Below are 19,730 nucleotides of genomic sequence, written 5' to 3' on the forward strand. Positions count from 1 at the left end.
CTGGTATTTCTCAAGTGGTAACTTCTTACGGATTCCGGTCAGTTCATCCTCATCTGTGATGGTGCTGCTGCTGGAGCCCCTGCTGCTCTTGGACTGCTGATGGGACGAGGAGGAGGACACCGAGGACTCGGCAGTGTGGCCCTTGGGTGAGGGGAGGCTGTGAGGCAGGGGGAGGCGCTTTGGAGGCAGCTCAAGTTCCGGATGGAGGCTGTTTGCTGGTCTCCAATTTCTGCCTGCTGCCAGGAATGCTGCTGTCTGCAGGAAAGACCAGGAGCTCGGATGGGCTGGACCCTGGTGCGGGCCCCATAGGACTTGACTGTTGACTGGGCTTCTGTTCTGATAATCTGGCTGCTTTCTTCCTCTGGGCAGCGATCTGGGACAAGACACTGTCTACGCTGCCACCTGAGCAGTTATGAAGCTCTGCTCCATGCCTCCTCACACCTCCTACTGCGCTGGAGCCGCCGGAGGAATGAGGTGAGTGGTTGAAGCTTCCAGAATTGGCAGGAGAGGCTGGACTCCAGATTTCTACCAGGCTGTTTCCACAGTCACACTTCTGAAACACTCTGCTTTCATCGCTGGTAAAAATGAAAGTTTCTTCTACTGGCTGAATGTTTAGAGCCCTGAAATGTCTGGGTGGCTATGTAAACCACACAAAGTTCTAAAGGGAAGGAAACCACGAGGCAGCACCCTGCGGGTGGGGGCTCCCAGCTACTCTTTAACAACCATCTGTGTGCACTGCTGTCTGTTGTTGCAGAGTGCATGGGGGAAGATATTTACTCAGAGTCAAAGATTTACCAGACACCTGCCAGTACTGGTACCGGGCCCTGCCCTGGACAATAGGAATATAACTGGGAACTAGACTGATAGGACAGATCCCTGCCATGGTGAGGGTGTCATTCTAGGTGAGGAGGAGGAGACAGGACACACAGATAATGTACTTTTAGTGATACAAAAAAACATTTGCAACAAAAATGGTTTCTATTTGTCATCAGAAACTTGGTAGAACAAACAGGATTTTTAAAAACTTGTGAATAAAGAAAAGCAGGTTATTGTCACTAGCTAAAAATTCACCCTGAGCAGAAGGGTCATAGCCTGGGAGTAATTTCCCAGCAACACAGAAATGAAGGGGTTATGCGTCCCAGAAAAGGGGAGCATGCAGGTCATAGGCAGGAGGAAGCTGGTGGTGGAGGAAGGGGAATTTGAACCTCCAGCCTAACACTATCAAAGAGAGATTCAGACTAAGGCCCTTCCCTCCTCTCTTGACACTACAATATAACTCCTGCATGTCTGTGCCCTTTGGAGGGACTGAAAGTGAGATTGTCATTGCTATTTCCTCTTCCCTTTTATGTGTAATTAAGAGAAAGCAAAAATAAGTTAGCGTCAAAAGAAGAGGCTCCCTTTACCTTCACTTTGATGAGGAAAAGTTAGTCCTTTCTTTATTGTCAGGGCTCAAACAATATCTAACAGGGCTTTTAATTTTAAGAATGCTAAGAGAATATAAAATTGCTACTAAGAATTAATAGCTTTCTGATTCTAATTTAATACCACTCAACAACCTTATAAAGCTTCCAGAGAGTGTGTCACCAAGGTGGATATTAGTCAGCAGTGACTAATGGGTCAGCAGACATGGACTGTCTGAATGGTGACTTGGAAGACTGTGAACTACTACTGAATCCCTTCATATTTGTTGGTACTAGTTCCAGAGAATTTCTTTGGACTTCTTTCTAGAAAAGCTGGTTCATATGTGCTTGAGAGTAGCCCCAATTATTAGATGGGAGTTCTTTAATGTGGAGTCTATGGAGTTCCTAAATTTGTATGTAAAATTTTAGGTCTATATCCATAGCCAGAGTTTTTTCTTTCACTAGCAAACTAAAAGGGTCCAGGAAGCATGTAAAGTTTTAAGGTACTTTCATAAGAAATCCAAGACTCTCTCTAGCTTGCTTTGTTTGTTTTGGTACTGGTATCAAACCCAGGGCCTCTGGGATGCTAGGTAAGTGCTCTACCACTAAACTATACCCTCATCTCTGGCTATTTCTTATTAAAATATACTTGCTACAAATACATTTCCAGCCTTCAAGGCTCTGAGACCAAACAGGGTAGGCACCATTCCGTGTCCCATACAAAATAAATCATTTGCGTGAAGAACTCTGAAGCCAGCTGCTCTTCAATAGGGGGAGGAAGCAGTCAAAAGCGGTGAAATAAGACCGCTGAGCGAGTTCAGTCCTGAATTCTAGGACTAGTTCTGCAGCTGCCCACCTGTGACCATGTGACACTCACCACCACACTGGCCAGCGTTTTCAATTTGTATAATGAGGGTGTTTGGATTGCGTTCAGATCTAAAATTTGCATATACACATTAAAAAATCTGGCAGTCTCAGAGACTGCTTTGATAGGATTTGGTGTATACATCCTGAAGGTGAAGTTCAAAGCAATAAATATGTTTATCTTTTTTTAAAGAATTGGTCATCATTAAAAGAGAAGCCATCTGTTGACTGCAATAAAGGATTCATTCCTGCAACTGCCAAGAGACAAAAAGCAAATGAAAATGATATAACAGATTAAGGGAGTCATGAAACATGCTAACTGCTTGTCAGGTCACTTACTATTTCTATGCCCTGACTTCTCTGCTGGACCTCCACCTATGCGTGCCGCCACACACAGGAAGTCTCTTCCTGGGTACTCTGCAGGCTCCTCCTTTCCTGAACTTGTCTGAGTCTGGACTATCTTCCTCCCCAACTGCTCCTTCGCCACAATTTTTTCTCAGTGAACGGTTTCTCAACCCAGAAACCTAGGTGTCATGCTTGATTCCTCTTTCCTTCCCACGTCCCCATACTGTGGTCCATTATCAGGTCCTGTCTCCAGTCACGATTGGCCCTGAACACCTCCATTCTTCACAAGCAGGAAAAGTGACCTTTCAGTCTTAAATCATATTGGGTCCTTTACCTGCTTAAACCCTTCAATGGTTTCATATTTTTCTTGGGCAAAATTCAGACATCCCTCCTACTACTCACAATAGGTCTTCTGGGACCTGACCGGCCTCTTATCTCTTCTTCATCATCCCACTCTTCTTGTCATAAACACATCTTCTCTTAGGTCCTTGTTCTTTTTTTTTTTCTTTTTTTTTTTGTACTAAATTCTTTTATTGGTACATTGTAGGTATACAACACAATTACATTTCTCATTGGGAATTGTACCTTTACATAATGCATCTTGGTTCTTATTTTTTCCCCATTCCTAGCCCTCCCTTCACCCCCTCCACCCTTCCCTATTTACAAAGACTTTATTTCCATTTTTTCCATTTCTCAGCATTTTTCCTTTCCCTTCTTTCCTTTCCCCTGCCCCTCCCACTACCCCTACCCCTTTGGACCTTTTCTTCCTATTTTACATTATCGATTATTCATTCTAATCATTGGTACATTTTAGGTATACAATATAATGACATTCATCATTGGAAATTTGCACCTTTACATAGTCTCTCTTGGTTCTTATTTTTTACCCTTCCCCTGCCCTCCCTTCAACCCCTCCAGTCCTCCCTATTTACAAAGATTTTGTTCCTATTTTTCCATTTTCTCATATTAATCCCATTCCCTTCTATCCTTTCCCTTAGCCCTCCCACTTCCTTCCCCTTTGCCCCTTTTCTTCCTATTTCACATGACCTATTATACATTTAGTCCTTATTTACACTTTCAGTTTCTCACACCAGAGAAACTATTCGGTATTTACACATCTGTGTCCTATTTATTTCACTTCAGAGTATCGTCTTAGGTCCTTGTTCTTGTCCCAGGTATTGCATCACTGTTCTATCTCAACACAGAGCCTGGAATTGAATAGGTCTTGTCAATATTTAGCAGGAAAGAAAAACTTTTAAAGAAACTGACTATTACTATATACAGCCAATGAAAGTTAATATTTAAAATATTTTCCATATACTAAGAAAAAAATCTATTCAATGTAATGGACAGCAATGTGAAGTACTTAAAGCCACAGAACTGTGTGCACAAGGATGGTTAAAATGGTAAATGCTATGTTAGTTGGGGTAACTGACTTGTGATGGTCGGACTTAGTTTTGAACTGTATGACAGCACAAAAGTGATATGCAGGCAGTAGGAATGGTACCTCAGATTCTGACCTCTTCCTGAGCTAGTGTGGCAGTGAGCTGCAGTTCCTACTCAGCAACCTGACCACCAGGGGAAACAACAATATGGCATAATGTGCTGCTACACTAGGACGTTTAGTAGGTTAGATACATTAAATGTACTTTCAGCTTAACACTATTTCCAACTTATGGCGGGCTTACTGAGGTACAGCCACCTTAAGTGGAAAAATGCCTCAGTATTTTAGCATCATTAAAAACAAAAAACTGCACTTCAGAAGGTCAAAAGATCATTTGCAATACTACAAATAACTGAAAATTAAAGGCAGATTTTTACCCTAAAATTAATGCTGGAAAACCAATTAAGAGTGGAAAAGTTCTCTCATTCTTAATCTCTTTTCCACCATAAAGAAGGATATTATCACATAAGGTACATTATTTTTTAAAACTAGAGGGTTACAGGGGCAACCCATTTTCCAGTGCCCTTCCTGTCTCTCTTAGACAGAAGATATCTTTCTCTCAATAAATTTTTCCTACTCTTGAAAAAAACAAAACCAAAACAAAACAAAACTACATGGTTACAACAATTTAAATTTTGAGAAAAAACTTGTTATTAAAAAGAGATGATATTCTTTAACTATATATAAATTTCAAGTAATAAATGTGCTCTTCATTAATACTTCAAGAAAAAGTATGTTTTTAAAGTTGGGAAATATAAAAAATTTTAAAATTCCAGAATCACAACAAAAATCACATTTAATGTTTTATGTGTGCTAGGTACCTTATCTTTTCTTCATGCCTAGGTCAGTTGTATTATAATCATGAGTTCTGCATTTTTCCCTCACATGCTGTAATCATGGCCATACAATAATTTGGGAAAATTGGTTATTTCTAAATTCTCATCGCTGTGAATTATGCTGAAAGCCAAAACTTTTAATACAAAAGAACAAGATAAATTACTTGTTGAGGAATCATTGCAACCAAAGTTGATACTTTTCCAAATTGATTTCTAAAAAGATATTAATTTATATTTCAAAAGCATAAATATATTTCCCAATAGATGGGCTATGTTAAAATATTTCTGTAAGTTAAGATGCATGGTTATAAACAATCGTTAGCCCAGAGAACTAAATGATACTCATTTCCTCACACTAATGGGCACCATTTCCGTGCCACGTGGAGTTAGTGTGGGCTCTAGAAGGAACATCCCAGAAAGTACAGGGCACAGACACAAAGAACTGTCATTACTTAACTCCATGCATACAGTTAAAAACCAAATACTAAATGGAGAAACAACTGCTTTACTAATTCTCTACATTTACTTAAATACACTGTTGATGCACTGCAGGAAGAGTAGTATCATTTGGACAATTTCTAATGTTTAGTTGTTGAATCATGTACAATCAACAGTGTGAAATAAAGATCCAATTTTATATTTTAAAAATAAAAATCCAGTTTTTCTAACCATATATTACATAGAGCATGTATTTCCCTACTGGTTAGAAATGCTTTGTCGTAATTTTCCATAGGTATGCGTCTGATTCTGCTACCTCCATTTTCCTAATCCTGTACTCTTATCACCATATTTTAATTACTATAATTTTATGGAATGTTTCAAGGGCTGGTTGGACAAGTTTCTTCCAATATTTTTTCCCTGTCAATTAATTTGGGCTATTCTTACACACTTATTATATTCATGTTGAACTTGAAATTAGTTTGTCAGGTTAAATTAATTCCTTTGACAGAACTTCCAGTTCCGGCCATGGGGTAGGGGAAAGTAATGGCTATCAAACTTATTCTCCAAATAAACAATCATAGAACTAGGCAATATGTATGAAGCAATTGTTTTTAGGCACTAGGCAAGACACAGCACAGGGCTGTGAATCTTGAGGGATGAGCAATGTATAAGATGAACATAAAATCCATCCCACATTTCTCCCTGGGAGCACTTTCTAAGGAATGGTACAAGAAGGAGAAGCCAAAGGAGATGGGAGTCACACTGGGCAGAGGAAATAAATCCATTCAGAGGTGCTGGAATTCAAAGGGATGCAATTTTGAGGATAAGGTATGAAAGAGAAATTAGAGAGTAGAACCCCTAAAACTTCTCTCTAGCAGTCCTCCTAAGTCTTTGGTCAACAACAAAGATCCCCATGCACAGGGTAACAAAACTTGGCAGAGAACAACTACTGGGAGGCTATGAGCTGAACAAAGATTACAGAGGTTACATAGTACTGAGAGATGTTCAAGTTCTGTCCCAACTTTGCTGAACATGCCAGGTATTTAGTTGAGACCCTAGAAAAGGCAAAGTGATACTACAGGCTATGAGTAAAGGACATTCTAAATCCACTTGACCAAGGGTAAATAGTCCAAGTGTCAACAAATTCTAGCTGTGTCAGGAGGAAGTTATTTTCTTACCAGAATAAAATTCAATACTCTTTAGACAATAATAGCACAATCTGTATTTTCAAATATTTAGCAATAGTTGAGTATGCAATAAAAAAAAAAATAACAGGACATATAAAGAAGAAAAAATTCACCTAGAAATTGCAGAGATGTTGGAATTAGTAGGCAAAGATTGTAAAACAATTATTATAAATATGTTCAAGGAATTTTGTTTTTTTGAGAAAGAGTCTTGGCAGGTCTCAAATTCCTGGGCTCAACTTATCCTCCTACCTCAGCCTCCCAAAGAGCTGGGTCTACAGGTGTGCACCACTGTGCCTCACTCATGTTTGAGGATTTAAAGGTAAAGATGGACATTATGAATGGACAAATAGGGACTCTTACCAGAGGAATGAATGTTAGGCTTGACAGCAGATTGGACGCTAGACACACAAAAAACTAGTGAACTTAGGGAAAGGCCAATAGAAACTATGCAAACTAAGTACAGAGAGAAAAAAAAAACAAGTTTAAAACAAGTGAACAAAGTCAATATACTGTAACAATATCAAGTGGTCAAATGTGAATTTAGAGTCTCAAAAAAGATGAGAAATTAAGAAAAATAAATGAAGAAAATACAAAGATCTTTCCAAATGTGATGAAAAATATCAGTTCATAGATCCAAATAGTTCAGTGACTAAAAGAAAAAAATGTAAAACCATTCCTAGGCACCTTGTGGTCAAACTGCTAAAAATAAAAGATCTTAGAGCAGTAGAGAAAGATTAGTGCATACAGGGAAATAACAGTAAAAATAACTGCTGCCTTCACAAAAAAAAGCCAGAAGAGAACAGGATAATGCCTCAGTCCACACTCTGTAACTAAAGACCACAGACTGGGTAGCTTGTAAACAACAGAAATTTATTTCTCACAGTTCCAGAGGCTGGGAAGCCCAAGCTGGCAGTTATTGCCTGGTGTTGGCCTGGTATCTTCTCATTGTGTCCTTACATGGTGGAAAAGTCAGGAGTCTCTCTGTGGCCTCCTTGGCAAGGACATGAATCTCATTCATGAGGTCTCTGTCCTCAGCATCTAATAGCAGGAGATCAGCTTGAAACTGCACTGAGAAGGCTATAAATATTAGTGAATTGGCTTATATATTGGCTATTGTGAGTCAATCCAAGGCCTACATGTGATTTGTCAAATGAGCCTTTGGCTGGCATATGGAGAAAGAATTCCCTATGCCAATGGTTACAATTGAGATCTCAACGATCCATGAGATTATGACATCTCTAATGGCAAGGTGACACTGCAGCTGAGGATTTATGATTCTATGCAGCTGCTCTCACAGATCAAACTTAAGTAAAGGTAACACCTGTCATTCACACACAAATACATAGTTTCTCCTTTTTCTAAGCCTGGTTCATTAGTGCCTTAGCCTGCTGTTCCTTTCATCTGCCTTTTGTGCCCGCTACTATGTTGTATAGACAATAAATACTAACTAGTCCGGAGATTGTGGTCTTAGTGAGAAAGAGCTAAGATCAATTCCTGGCCCCTTAGTAATAAAAACTTTATTCCTTATTCTTTGTCTATTATTCTTTCATCTTCTGCTGTACCCTCAATCAAGTGGTCGGGATCCCCTGACAACTATCTGGCATTCTTTGATATCTAATCATTTCCAAAGGTCCCACCTTCTGACACCATCACCTCTGGGATCAAGATTTAAGTACATGAATTTTGAGGGACACAAGTATTTGGACAGAGACGGTTAATTTTAGGTGTTAATCTGACTGGATTAAAGAATATTTTGAGGGACTTGGGATTTAGCTCAGTGGTTCCACTGCCTGCCTCTCAAGCAGAAGGTCCCAAGTTCGATTCCCGGTACCAGAAAAAAAAAAAAAAAAAGGAATATTTTGAAACCTGGAAAAGTATTATTTTGGGGGTGTCTAGGAAAGCATTTCCAGAAAAGATCAGTATGTAGGCCTGAGTAGGCTGGATGGGGAAACCACACTTAATATATGGAGGCACCATCTAGTTTGCCAGGAACCCTAAGAAAACAAAAAGAGAAAGTAAAGTGGTTCTTCTGGAGAGCAGGAATATCATGTCTTGCTTTGAACATCAGAAGTCCAGGCTTTCTGGGTTTGGTCTCCAGGACTTATACTAGTGATCCCCTTTCAGGGGTGATGGAGTTACACCTTCAGCTTTCTTGGAAAGTTCTAAGGCCTTTGGACTTCATTGAGTAACACTTCTCAGCTGCCATAATCATGTAAGTCAATTCCTTGATATATCTCCTCCCTATATGGACACGAGTATCTTACTGGTTCTATCTCTCTGGAACCTAAATATAAGGACCATAGCAAATGACATCTTCATAGAGCTAACAACCTAAAACTACGCTTCTCAGCAAAAATATCCTTTGTAAAGGCTAAACTAAAAGCTGAGAGAAGTCATCAGCAAAAGACTGGCACTATAGAAAATGGTAAATGAAGTTTTTCAAGCTAAAGAAATGACACCAGATGGATACTTGTATCCAGATAAATGAATAAAAGAGTGTTAGAAACGCCGGGGTGGAAGGGAACCCGAGACTCCGGGCTCTTTCTCCTGAAAGTTCCTTTCTCCGCAGCAGTCGGCAAGGGAGGCCAGCGGAGCCCGCGTAGGGTGCTGAACCCAGGTCCCGGCCACTTCCGCAAGTCTGGAGGAGCCAGGCACGTTCCCGGCTCCGGGGGGCTGCTTCCGGCGGCCGGATCCCGTGCGTGCCTTCGGACCTGTAGAGGAGCCGCTGGTGGTGTCTGTGCCGGAGCTTCGCCAGGGTGGCACCGCCCAGCTGGGAGCGGGGCAGCATGGACGCTATCAGCCAATGCCCTGCAGAAGCTGTGCTTCCCAAGCGCATCTTGGATATCTGGGTCATTGTCCTCATCATCTTGGCCACCACTGTCATCATGACGTCCTTGTTGTGCCCAGCCACTGCAGTCATCATCTATCGCATGCGGACTCATCCGGTCCTCAGTGGGGCCTCTGAGAACCATCCAAGAGGTCAGGCTGGGGATGAGGCCGCAGGTCCCTTCTCCCAGCCTGTTCTCAGAAAAAGTGGGATGGAGCTTCAATTAGACCTGTGTTCTGATTTTGATTCTGCAGCTGGCCAACTGTGTGAATTTGGTCAAGCGACCTAACTCTTGAGTTCCAGGTTCCTTATCTTTCAACTAGGGATCAGGATCCTCACCCTTCCTACCTCACAGGGCTGTGTGAGTCAAATGACTCAGCGAAGGTGAAAGCTGTTTGTGAGCCGCAAGGCCACCACAGGCCTTGCATTAACACTGTGTGCTGAGAAGCTTTGAAGAACCAAAGAACCTAAAGGCTGGTGATGGCCTTAAAGGTGGTGAGGGGGATGCTGAGAGCTTTGCCAGTGCTCCTCAAAGGAAAACAAGTAAAGCCACTCTGTCCTCATTCCAAGGGACCAGCAGCGCACGGGCTCAGTTATTTTCTTTGGATTGCTGCTCCCTCAAGTTTTGTCAGTTGGGAGAGGGAGGGCTGAGTTTGACTGAGGAAGTGAGGTGGACAGAACCTTCCAGAACCTTCTCTGTGCCAGAGTTTCTGCCTGATGCAACCCAGAGGAGGGTCCCGCCATTACCTGGCGATGATAAGGAAGCTGGGGTGATGGGCTTCTTTCTGCATTGGCGTCTCAGGTTCCTGTTAACACTGACACTCAAGCAATATTGGAAGAGGCAGGGCGGCCAAGTATGGTGGCCAGCTTTCCGGACCTGCAGGCCCCATCCCTTATGTATGCCACTCTAGAGATGCTGTGTCACTGTTTCCCAGCCCCTGATGTATTTGCTTCACATGTACTGCCCACCCTCTCCCCCACTGGCACTGCAGCCAATCCAGGGTGCTTATATTTCAGGAGATACTCCCAAGGCATTTGGGACCAATGTAAGTAATGATGGTTATTTTAGATGCTATGGTTTATGTTTCTATAGAGATATTTCCAGACCACCCAAGCTCTCTGTACCCAAATCAGAGGCATTCTAAAATTTATTAAATTATGGTACAGGATAGCACAGATAGAAGAGTATTACTGTGCAAAAATGATGCTTTTCCTTGACTTTATTTCATTGGTATACAACCAATTTCCAATAACGTTAGAATGAGCATAAAAAAATGTTAGAAGTAGTAAATATGGAGATAAACATAAAAAACATTTTTTGTTATTTTCCTAAAGAGAAAATTGGCTGCTTAACATACAGTGGGGTTATATCATATGTAGAAGTAAAGCTGTCAAAAAGTGGGTAATGGAGATGTATTTTTCTAAGTTCTAACACTATATATAAAATATCATAAAATAATTCAAGAGTAGACTGTGATAAGTTAGGATGCATTCTTTAACTGCTAGAGGTACCCATGAACAGAAATAAGACAGAGTAAAGCTAAAATGTCAGCAGAGGAGATTAGGTGGGATACTGAATCCAAAAGGAAAGGAGAGTACAGACACCAACGGACAGGACAAACAGAAAACATCAGTCTGCTGGACTTCAATCGAATCACAGCACTAGCTACATAAATTTAAGGGCTATGGGTGCAACCACTGTGGAAATCAGTACGGAGATAGCTCACAGAACTAGGACTGGAAGTCCCACTTGACCCAGCTATTCCCCTGCTGGGGATCTTCCCCAAAGAATTAAAAGAATCATACCACAGTGATATATGTGCACCCATGTTTATAGCGGCACAGTTTGTAATAGCTAAAGCTTGGAAACAGCCCAAATGCCCATCAGCTAGAAACTGGATAAAGAAGATGTGGGTTTTTTTATAAAATGGAGTACTACTCAGGCATAAAGAATGAGAAACTAGACCTTTATAGCTAAATGGATGCATATTGAGGCGATACTCTTAAGCGAAATAAATAGGACACGCATGTGTAAATACCGAATAGTTTCTCCAGTGTGAAAAACTGAAAATGTAATTAAGGATTAAAACAAATATTGATAATTTGAAATAGGAAGAAAAGGTCCAAAGGGGTAGGGGTGGTGGGAGGGTAAGGGGAAAGGAAAGAAGGGAAAGGAAAAATTATGAGAAAAGAAAAAAATGGAAACAAAGTCTATGTAAATAGGGAAGGGTGGAGGGGGTGAAGGGCATACAGGTAAATGGGGAAAAAATAAGAACCAAGATACATCATGTACAGGTACAGACACCCAATGATAAATGTGATCATACTGTATACCTAAAATGTACCAATAAAAGAATTTAAGGATTAAAAAAGAAATTTAAGGACCATGAACTCCACTTAAAAAGCAGAGATTGCAGACTCAACTACTTAAAAATAAAGTTACTCTCCGATAGTCAAATACATAATATATATTCAATACCTGAGAGTAGTTATATACAGTAGCAATCCCCAAATCTATGTACAAATGTATGAAATGACTTTTCAACAGCACTTCATGGGGACTTCAACATAAGCTCTAGGTGAAAGAACTGGAATAGGAAGGTAGTTAATAGTTGATATTAATTGACACTTCACCTTCATTAACTTTACTCTTCATAATGACAGCATGAGGAAAACACTTCTATTGTTCCCATTTGACAGGTGTAGTCTGAGGCCCAGAGAAGTAAGTTATGTGGCCAGAATCACATGCCAGGGAGCTCATGCTCTTAACTATGCTGTGCCACTTCTCTGCTGATGCCACTCAACTGTACTGCATCACTGGAAGGTAGGTACCATATCGACAGAGCAGTGGCGCCCAGCAAAGCGAGAGGCAAAGGTAAGACTGTCTCCGTCTTGGTGAGGAGAGAGTGCCTGATGTCAGACTTGATCACATAGTTTTCTCTCAGGAATGCGTATGTGGAGGAAATGGGCTCATCTAGCTATCCAAACACAAGGAGACAATCCATGGAGAATTTTTTAGCAAACTACCTTTGCTCTAGTTCTGGGGCTCATGGAGCAGACCTCTGTTTATATCTGACTCTGCTGGCAAAGTTGAAGGCCCTAACTAAGGCATGCAAAAATTCTACATCCCTGGGCAGTTAGCATTGTCATTATCAATAAGTAAACTGGCACCTGGTTTATGTTTCAGACTGCTAAATTTATTAAGTATGACTCAGTTCCTGGTGAGTGTTCTCACCTCTGGATATAGAGTGATAACAGGGTTTTGAATCACATAGGGTTTTGGAAGTGAGTCCTGGATTAGCATCACCTAATGAAAGCTAACTCCTCAGGAAGATGCATAAAGAGCCTGGGAGGCTGAGATTGAGTGGCCAATTAAGCCAGCTGGACATTTGTCTCAACTGTCTTCTTCTGACTGCAATAACATGAGCTAAGAAGAAAGAACTGCAATAAAGTATGAGAAAGGATCTGTAACCATGCTGTCGAGCACGTATGTGGAAAGAGACCAAAAAGAGGAAAACTGTATTAAGTTGAACCAAGAACACTCCTCCAGAGAGGCCTCTGCAGAGTTTCACATGAATGACTCACTCAAAGCTGCAAGAAAACAACTGATAAAAAAAAACAACCCTCCCTCAGAAACATACGTGCCAGCAAGATAAAGGCATTCTATAAAAACAAGGTGTGCCGAGTAAGCTTGTCAGTCTGAACAAGAGTCAACCAAAATGGACGAGGACAGCAACAGCGCCACATAAACATCTCTTCGTAACACACATGTCCAGCACTCCTCGTTTTGCTTAACAGATCCACAAAAATGACTGCTCTGAAGAAGCCTGTGAAAACTACCACCGAGGTTATCTGCACAGTAGAGGCCAACCCTTCCCTTCAGCCCTTCAACTGCAGCTCCCCGTGCTCACCCTGCACCTAGCACTCCAGGGGGATCCTCACAGCACATCTGACTCCCTCTCCTGACACCCACCTCACCAGCTCCCTCGACTCATGCAGGCTATGGCTCACACGTCAGCCTGGTACCTTTGTTTGTAAAAAAAGCCTCCCCGCCCAAGCTCATCACTCTCTATCTTGTTACCCTGTATTATTTCTCTCCTGAGCACTTATCATTACTACATCTGTTGTCTGTCCCTCTTTAGTAAGGAGGCTCCATAAGAGCAGGAATTTTGTCTGTTTATGACTTTACTGTGTCCCTTACCTGTAAAATTTAGCCAGTGCTCAGCAAGAGAATAGAATATGAATAAAATACTTGTAATTCAAAGTCTAACAGGGAAGAGAGGCCCAAGCTGACACACAGACCTCCTAAACAGCACAACATATGGGCATCATGGAATCTTAATAAGCTTGGCCTGGGAGAGTGCTGAGCCCGTGTGCAAGAAGGGTGGAAACTGAGGGCTCCCAGGAATGGAGGCTCAGAGCCCCGCCCAGGGTGGGGAAGGCTCAGAGCAGCTGGCTGCCTGCTGGAGGGCTTGCACAGCTGCAGCCAGGAGAACGGTGAAAGGGACAAAAGAAGGACAGCTAGCAAGAGAAAGGCAGGGCACACCTGCCGGGGGCAAGGGGTCACTGAGGGGTTTGAACCCGAGAAACAGCAGGAGCAGAGCTGCTTTCTTACAGATGTAGGAACAGGGAATGGGTGGAGATGCAGGTAAATCTGTGGCAGGGAGAACATTTAAAAGGTTACCGATAAAGGGCTGACGATGCCAAGAGTAAGGCAGTGGGGTGGGAGACGGAGATAGCACAGGGGTCCTGACTGGGTATGAAGATCGTACTTTCCTAAAGCTGCACCAGTACCACCCCCAAGCTTCTTTTCTGGGGGAAAAACAGCAAAAGGGAATATTTCCATGCTTCTGTCTCTCTCTCTCATACTCTCAGGTATGGCTGTTTCCAGAAACCAAACCAGGTTAGACATCAATTCACTCTGTCTGCATCTCACATTTCTGCTTTCCTCTGAATCAACATTATTTCCAGGTCAGTTCTTGGCTAATAGTTCCCTCACAAGCCACAGGCTTAAATAATCCTAAAGAGGAAAGATTGGCCTTTCCAACCAGACTCACTCCTGTAGGAGAGAGATGCTACGTTCCCACTGGCAAGACTGAGCTTCGAGCCCACTGATGAAAGACAGGGCTGCTTCAGCCCATAACACAGAGAGGGAATGTGGGGAAGGCTGGTTCTGGGGGGAAATGCGACTTGGCTAAGGAAACAGGAAGACATGCCAGGCAGCCTTCCTCTAATTGATCTCTGGTTCCAGTTTCGTCTAACTGATGGTACCAGCCAGAGAAAGGCAGCCTCATAGTACTGCTAAATCCCAAACAGTGTGAACCCCTATTTCTCATCTGCATAACAGCCCTAATTACCCCCAGTTTCCAAAGAGGCTAAGGCAGGGAATTAACTTGCCTAAGAGCACCAATATGGGGCAAGTAGCATATGACCAAGATATTAGGTCATCTTGTCCCACTACACTTCCTGTGTCCAACCCCAGCTGAACAATTAACATTCCCAGAGTTCTCTCAGTGGTTTACTGTTGGTTTCCTCCATGCTCTTCACACCCAGCAAAATATGCAGTGGCCTCTTCTTTCCCTTCCCCTCCTTCACTCTGGGCCTGGAATGTCTTTCTTGACTTAGCCTCCCAAAAATGTAGTTTAATGCCTCATTTAGATATCTCTCATCATCCTGGATACCACTTTCCCACAGGATACAACATCTTATAATTATTTAGTACCTATTTTATCCATTGAAATGTAGGCTCCTGGAGGCCAACATTCTGTCTTCCATCTCTATGCACTTAACACAGATATGTGTACATAGGGGGCTGTGCTTATTTAAAGGACTATTTTGAAGACTGAAATTTTACATTATTTTGACTTTTCATAAGTTTGTCTTACATTAGTTTTATAGTTTAGAAAACATTTATATTAGATGTAGATGGTTCAGTACAAGGGCAATGAATGAAATACCTCCTAGAATTTATTTCCAAGAAAAATTTTCTTACATGAACAACTTGACAGTATTCCTTATTATCAGAAAATAAAAACCATGTAGGACACCATCATTTCATTAATACTTCAGTGGCAGGAAACAAAGGTGTTATGACCTATATCTAGATGTCCCCACAAAGCCTCATAAGCTCATAGATGGACTTTTGTGAGTGACTGGATCCTGAGTGTGTAATACTGGATTAGTCTGCTGATTGGTTTCGCACAGTTAAGGCTGATGATGGACTTACTAAAGACTCACTCTGGGTGTGGGTGGCACTAACCAATAGGCTTATAGCCTGGATGGAATAAAAAGGGACAGGAAGGAAGGAAGGAAGGAAGGAAGGGAAGCTGCCTCCTACCTGTCATGCCATGGACTGTTTCTTCTCTGCGATGCCCCTCTGCCATGCTACCCTTCCTTGATTCAGGCTACTATGGACTGAAACATCTACAAAATGTGAGCCAAAATAAATCTTTCCTTCTTTAATGTGTGGGTGTTGAGTATTTTGTCTTAGCAATGAGAAACTATGACCACTGGCTAATCAGCACACCAAATTGGCACTAGACAAGGTTACATGGTTCTAGATAGAATCATCGCTTCATTTCCTCTACTGAATGATGTACACATAGGTCTGAGGATTATTGTGAACCACCTTCATTTTTTTTTTAGAAGGATATAGAAGCACACAGAACGCATTGGTTACATAACAGCTAGTATTAATAAAAGTATAAGTAAAACAGTCTAATTGCCTAAATCAATCAATATTCCATTCTTTTTAAATTGTTGGGCTCCCCGATGAAGGATGTGTATGATTGGCTGTAACTTCAAACTCTCTCTAGAATCCAACCATTTCCCGTAATCTCCATTGCCCCTACCTTGTTCTGAGTAGGGACACCTCTGCTTCTGGCAGGCTGTTTCCCACACTGCAGTCAGGGCAATTCAATCCCATCAAAATGTCAGCTGGGAGAGGAACCGCTTAGATGGCATCTCACCTCACTCATAGCTGGGCCTTGAGCTGGCCCAGGTCGGCTGGGCCTCTCCTACTCTGCTCCAGTGCTCTGCTTCATGCTGTTCCTCACATAGCCACTTGGGTTCCACCTCCTTTCACAAATTTCTTCAACCTTCACTCGCTGTCCTCTAAGTCTGCTCCAAGGGCCACTCTCTGGGAGGCAGCTCCTGAGCAGCCTTATTAAAACTGCAGACCCCCTTCCAGCCCCACTCTTTCTCTGTAATACTCATCACTATCTGACCTACTGTAACTACTGTCCCATTTGTTTATCACCTGTCTCCTAGGGTGTAAACTCCATGAAAGCAGGGGGCTTGAGTATTGTTCACTACTGATCCCAGACAGCAGCCACATAATAAATACTTGCTGAGAGAATGAATGAATATGCCCTCAGTCCCTTTCTGGAGGTGAGGGGCAAACATGGTTGTAGCAGGAAAAAAAAATGTGGAGGTCAGATTAATGAAACTTTCTGTACTTACTTGGCACAGCGGACCCAGTGTGTGTGTCGGTACAAGGAATATAAGAAGCGCTGGCGGTTCATGTTCCATACTTTGATGGATTTGTCTTCAGAAGCTGTAACCAAAAACTGACCATCGGCTGAAAAGTCCACACTTCGAACTGGAGCTGTGTGAGCTTTAAATTCTGAGGATTTCCCTCTCCTGAAAATAAACAGTTTAATATGGATAATTTACTTGATTTAATTATAATCGATATTGAGTCAGTATACAGACTTTGAAACATACACAATAGGTTCTCTTGCAAAACCTAACAGAAGTACGAGAAGGCTGTACTCGTCACTGATGTTTCGTACTGGTTTGGTTCATGAAAAACACAACTGACACCTAACAAGAAACACCAGGTTGTTCCCACCCAGGAATGCATTTGCTACTATTTAGCTGGAAGCTAGGAAAACAATGTGAATAAGTCTCTAGCATGTATTTTAAGTTCCTATTGTCTCCCCAGAAATGGCAATCCACAGAAGACCCAAGATTGATGAAATCAGTATCCCCATGGCAGTGTTTTAAAATCAGGTCCCTCGGAAGGGGTGGCCTGGCAGGCTGGGCTGGGAGGAGGAGCCATCCTGTGCTATTTACCTTTACAAAGGATGCCCCTGGTTGACCCTGCTTTCCTCTTCCCCCATGCTTCCACCCCCCAGGAATGAAAACTGAGACCCTGGCACATACGTTAAAGTCTTGCTCACCTTACAGGCCCAATCTTACTTGCACAAACAAAACACAGGGTGAATGGGAAGAAACATGCTGTACTTTGACATTCTGAAATTTCAGATACTTTTTTTTCTTGGCTAGTGAGGGGAAAAGATAACTGAAAGGGAGAGGGAGAAAGTAACTTGAGGCATTTAGAAGAAGCAGAAAAACTGTTAAAATAGGAGCAGCCTAAGTAGTGCTGGAGTTACAAGGTGACATTTGGAAACCAGTACTTTGTGTCAGTGTTCCTCAGTTCTCGTGACACTTTCATTTCACACTACATCCGTGACTTAGCAATTTCCCATTTAGAAAATGATATTTATACCTGTGATAGCTCATGGGGAAAACTGGCATAACTGTCTAAAAGGACCAGGTGAGAGAAGTTAGGATGTACATACACCCGTCTCTGACTCTCAGATGGTCACACTGGTGTCCCAAACACCTGCACCTCACCCTGCATTTGCTATCTTGGTTGGTGACAGCAATAGCTGCCTGTCTCCAAGCCAGAAGCCTGGATGTCACACTCAGCTCCTCCCCATTCCTCGCTCTCATATCCAGTAATTCAACAAACCCTACTGTTGCCACTTCCTAAATATCTTTTCAATATGCCTCTTCTTTCTCTCCCAGCTCTGCTTGCCTTAAGGAAGATGGATCCTCAACATCCTTCACCTGGATTATTGTAAAAGCCTCTTAACTGGTCTCGTTGCTCTAATTGTTTGTCCCCTCCAGTCACCTACATACTGTGCTTAGCACCTTGCTAAAAACTCCAAGCATATCAAGCCTGGTGCAAACGTGTCACTGCTTCCTCCAGCATTGAGGGCAACGCCCAAGCGCTATGGTGAAGACCGGCCACTGCACTGAACTTTATACTCAGATCAGCCACAGTGCTTTAAAGGCCCTGTGTCTTTGCACTTGGCTTCCTCAGGCTGAACTATTTCCTGTCCCCAGAAGCCCCTGACCAAGCCACACAGGCTTAATCACTTCCTCTCTCACATAGTAGTTTTACTTTACCATATTAAATAGAGACTTTTAAAAAACAGACCTGCTTTCTCCTATTAAACACTAAGTATTTTGAGGACAGGAATGATGATTTATTCACCTAGGAAGAATCAATACTTAAAGGTTCTAAGATCCAATCTGGGTTTCCCTTTGCCTGTAGAAGGCAAAGGTGACTTTATCACTAATCTCCATCACATGGTATATGATAATACATCAGAAATAACGAAAATTACTATTAAATGAGAATTAGGACGGAACAGTTAGGACTAGTTGAATAAGGTCTCAAGGGAAATTTTTTATTGAATAGAAAGCAGGAGTGTAGTTTGGCCTGAATTCAAGTGTAAGTCCTAGAGAAAACAGTGAAAAGCCTTGGCATCTGCAATGAGCAGGAAGCCGCGACAGCCAGTCAGTACCATGCAAATCTGCCTTGATCTTTACTTCTACATTTCACACACACACCACCCCCAGCTACTCTGCTTCCCTAACCAGGGGGGCCTGTCTCAACAAGAAAGCGCGTAAGAAAGCGAGACAGCAGTGCATGGCATTTGCTGTGCACCGGCTTTCTCCTCCCTTCAAAACTGGGATGAGGTTGTGAGGCCCAGTCCTGAACACGTCTCGCAGTCTCCGCTTTGACTCTCCTGGAATCCAGCTGCCCCACTTCGAGAGTCCAGTCAGGCCACCCCGCTGGAGGGAGGGCACATGATGGACCAAGGCATCTCAGCCAAGAGCAACGCCACCCCCCGAGGTGTAAGCGAGTGCTGGACCTGTCTGGCCCAGGGGCCAGTTTAGTGAAGCTGCGTGGGTAATCTCCACCAACACCAAACAGGGAGAAGAACCATCCAGACAACCAATAAAATTGTGAGAGGTGACAGCTTTTGTCTTAAGCTACTAAGTTTGGGGATTGCTACTCAGTGACAGATAACTGATCACTGATACCCCAGCTTCCTTCTCACTGCCAGGATCCACTATTGCCCTGCCCCCACCATGACAAGATTTAGAACGAGAAACCAGAGACATCTGCATAAACACAATCACTGTAGGTAGACTGGCCACTGCAGACTAATGATCCAGTGTGCTTTTTGGTCATCTATCCTTATACAATTTGTTTATGAAGATTTCCTTGAATCAGTAATGGGAGACTAAGGGTGAGCTGTGTACTGAAGATTAAAACAGGGCTGGGGACGGGATATAGCTTTTCAG

At 42.5% G+C, this 19,730-nt stretch overlaps 2 protein-coding genes across 4 annotated transcripts in view; one reads left to right on the forward strand and one right to left on the reverse strand.

Annotated features, from left to right (window-relative positions):
• Poc1b (POC1 centriolar protein B) overlaps positions 1 to 19,730 on the reverse strand; it is a 94,033-nt gene that overhangs the window by 55,553 nt on the left and 18,750 nt on the right. For all 3 annotated transcript variants that reach the window (XR_015443510.1, XM_013072306.3, XM_087192580.1), the window contains exon 4: positions 16,806 to 16,985. Coding sequence is in view for 2 of the 3 variants with exons in the window: in XM_013072306.3 (XP_012927760.1) it covers positions 16,806 to 16,985 (180 nt within the window). In the remaining variant the exon portion in view is untranslated. The remainder of the gene's footprint in view (positions 1 to 16,805; positions 16,986 to 19,730) is intronic.
• Positions 9,093 to 11,463, forward strand: LOC106009397 (small integral membrane protein 3-like). The gene has a single exon (XM_087192582.1). It carries the CDS (start codon positions 9,304 to 9,306, stop codon positions 9,631 to 9,633), a length of 330 nt encoding a protein of 109 aa, XP_087048708.1. The 5' UTR covers positions 9,093 to 9,303; the 3' UTR covers positions 9,634 to 11,463.

This window comes from Heterocephalus glaber, unplaced genomic scaffold (assembly GCF_053883595.1).
Source record: "Heterocephalus glaber isolate CG9 unplaced genomic scaffold, H.glaber_assembly_v1.0 deba00001572, whole genome shotgun sequence".
Lineage (NCBI taxonomy): Eukaryota > Metazoa > Chordata > Mammalia > Rodentia > Bathyergidae > Heterocephalus > Heterocephalus glaber.

Coding starts and splice junctions, on each gene's coding strand:
- LOC106009397 (XM_087192582.1), top strand. CDS start 9,304: ATGGACGCTATCAGCCAATGCCCTGCAGAAGCTGTGCTTCCCAAGCGC.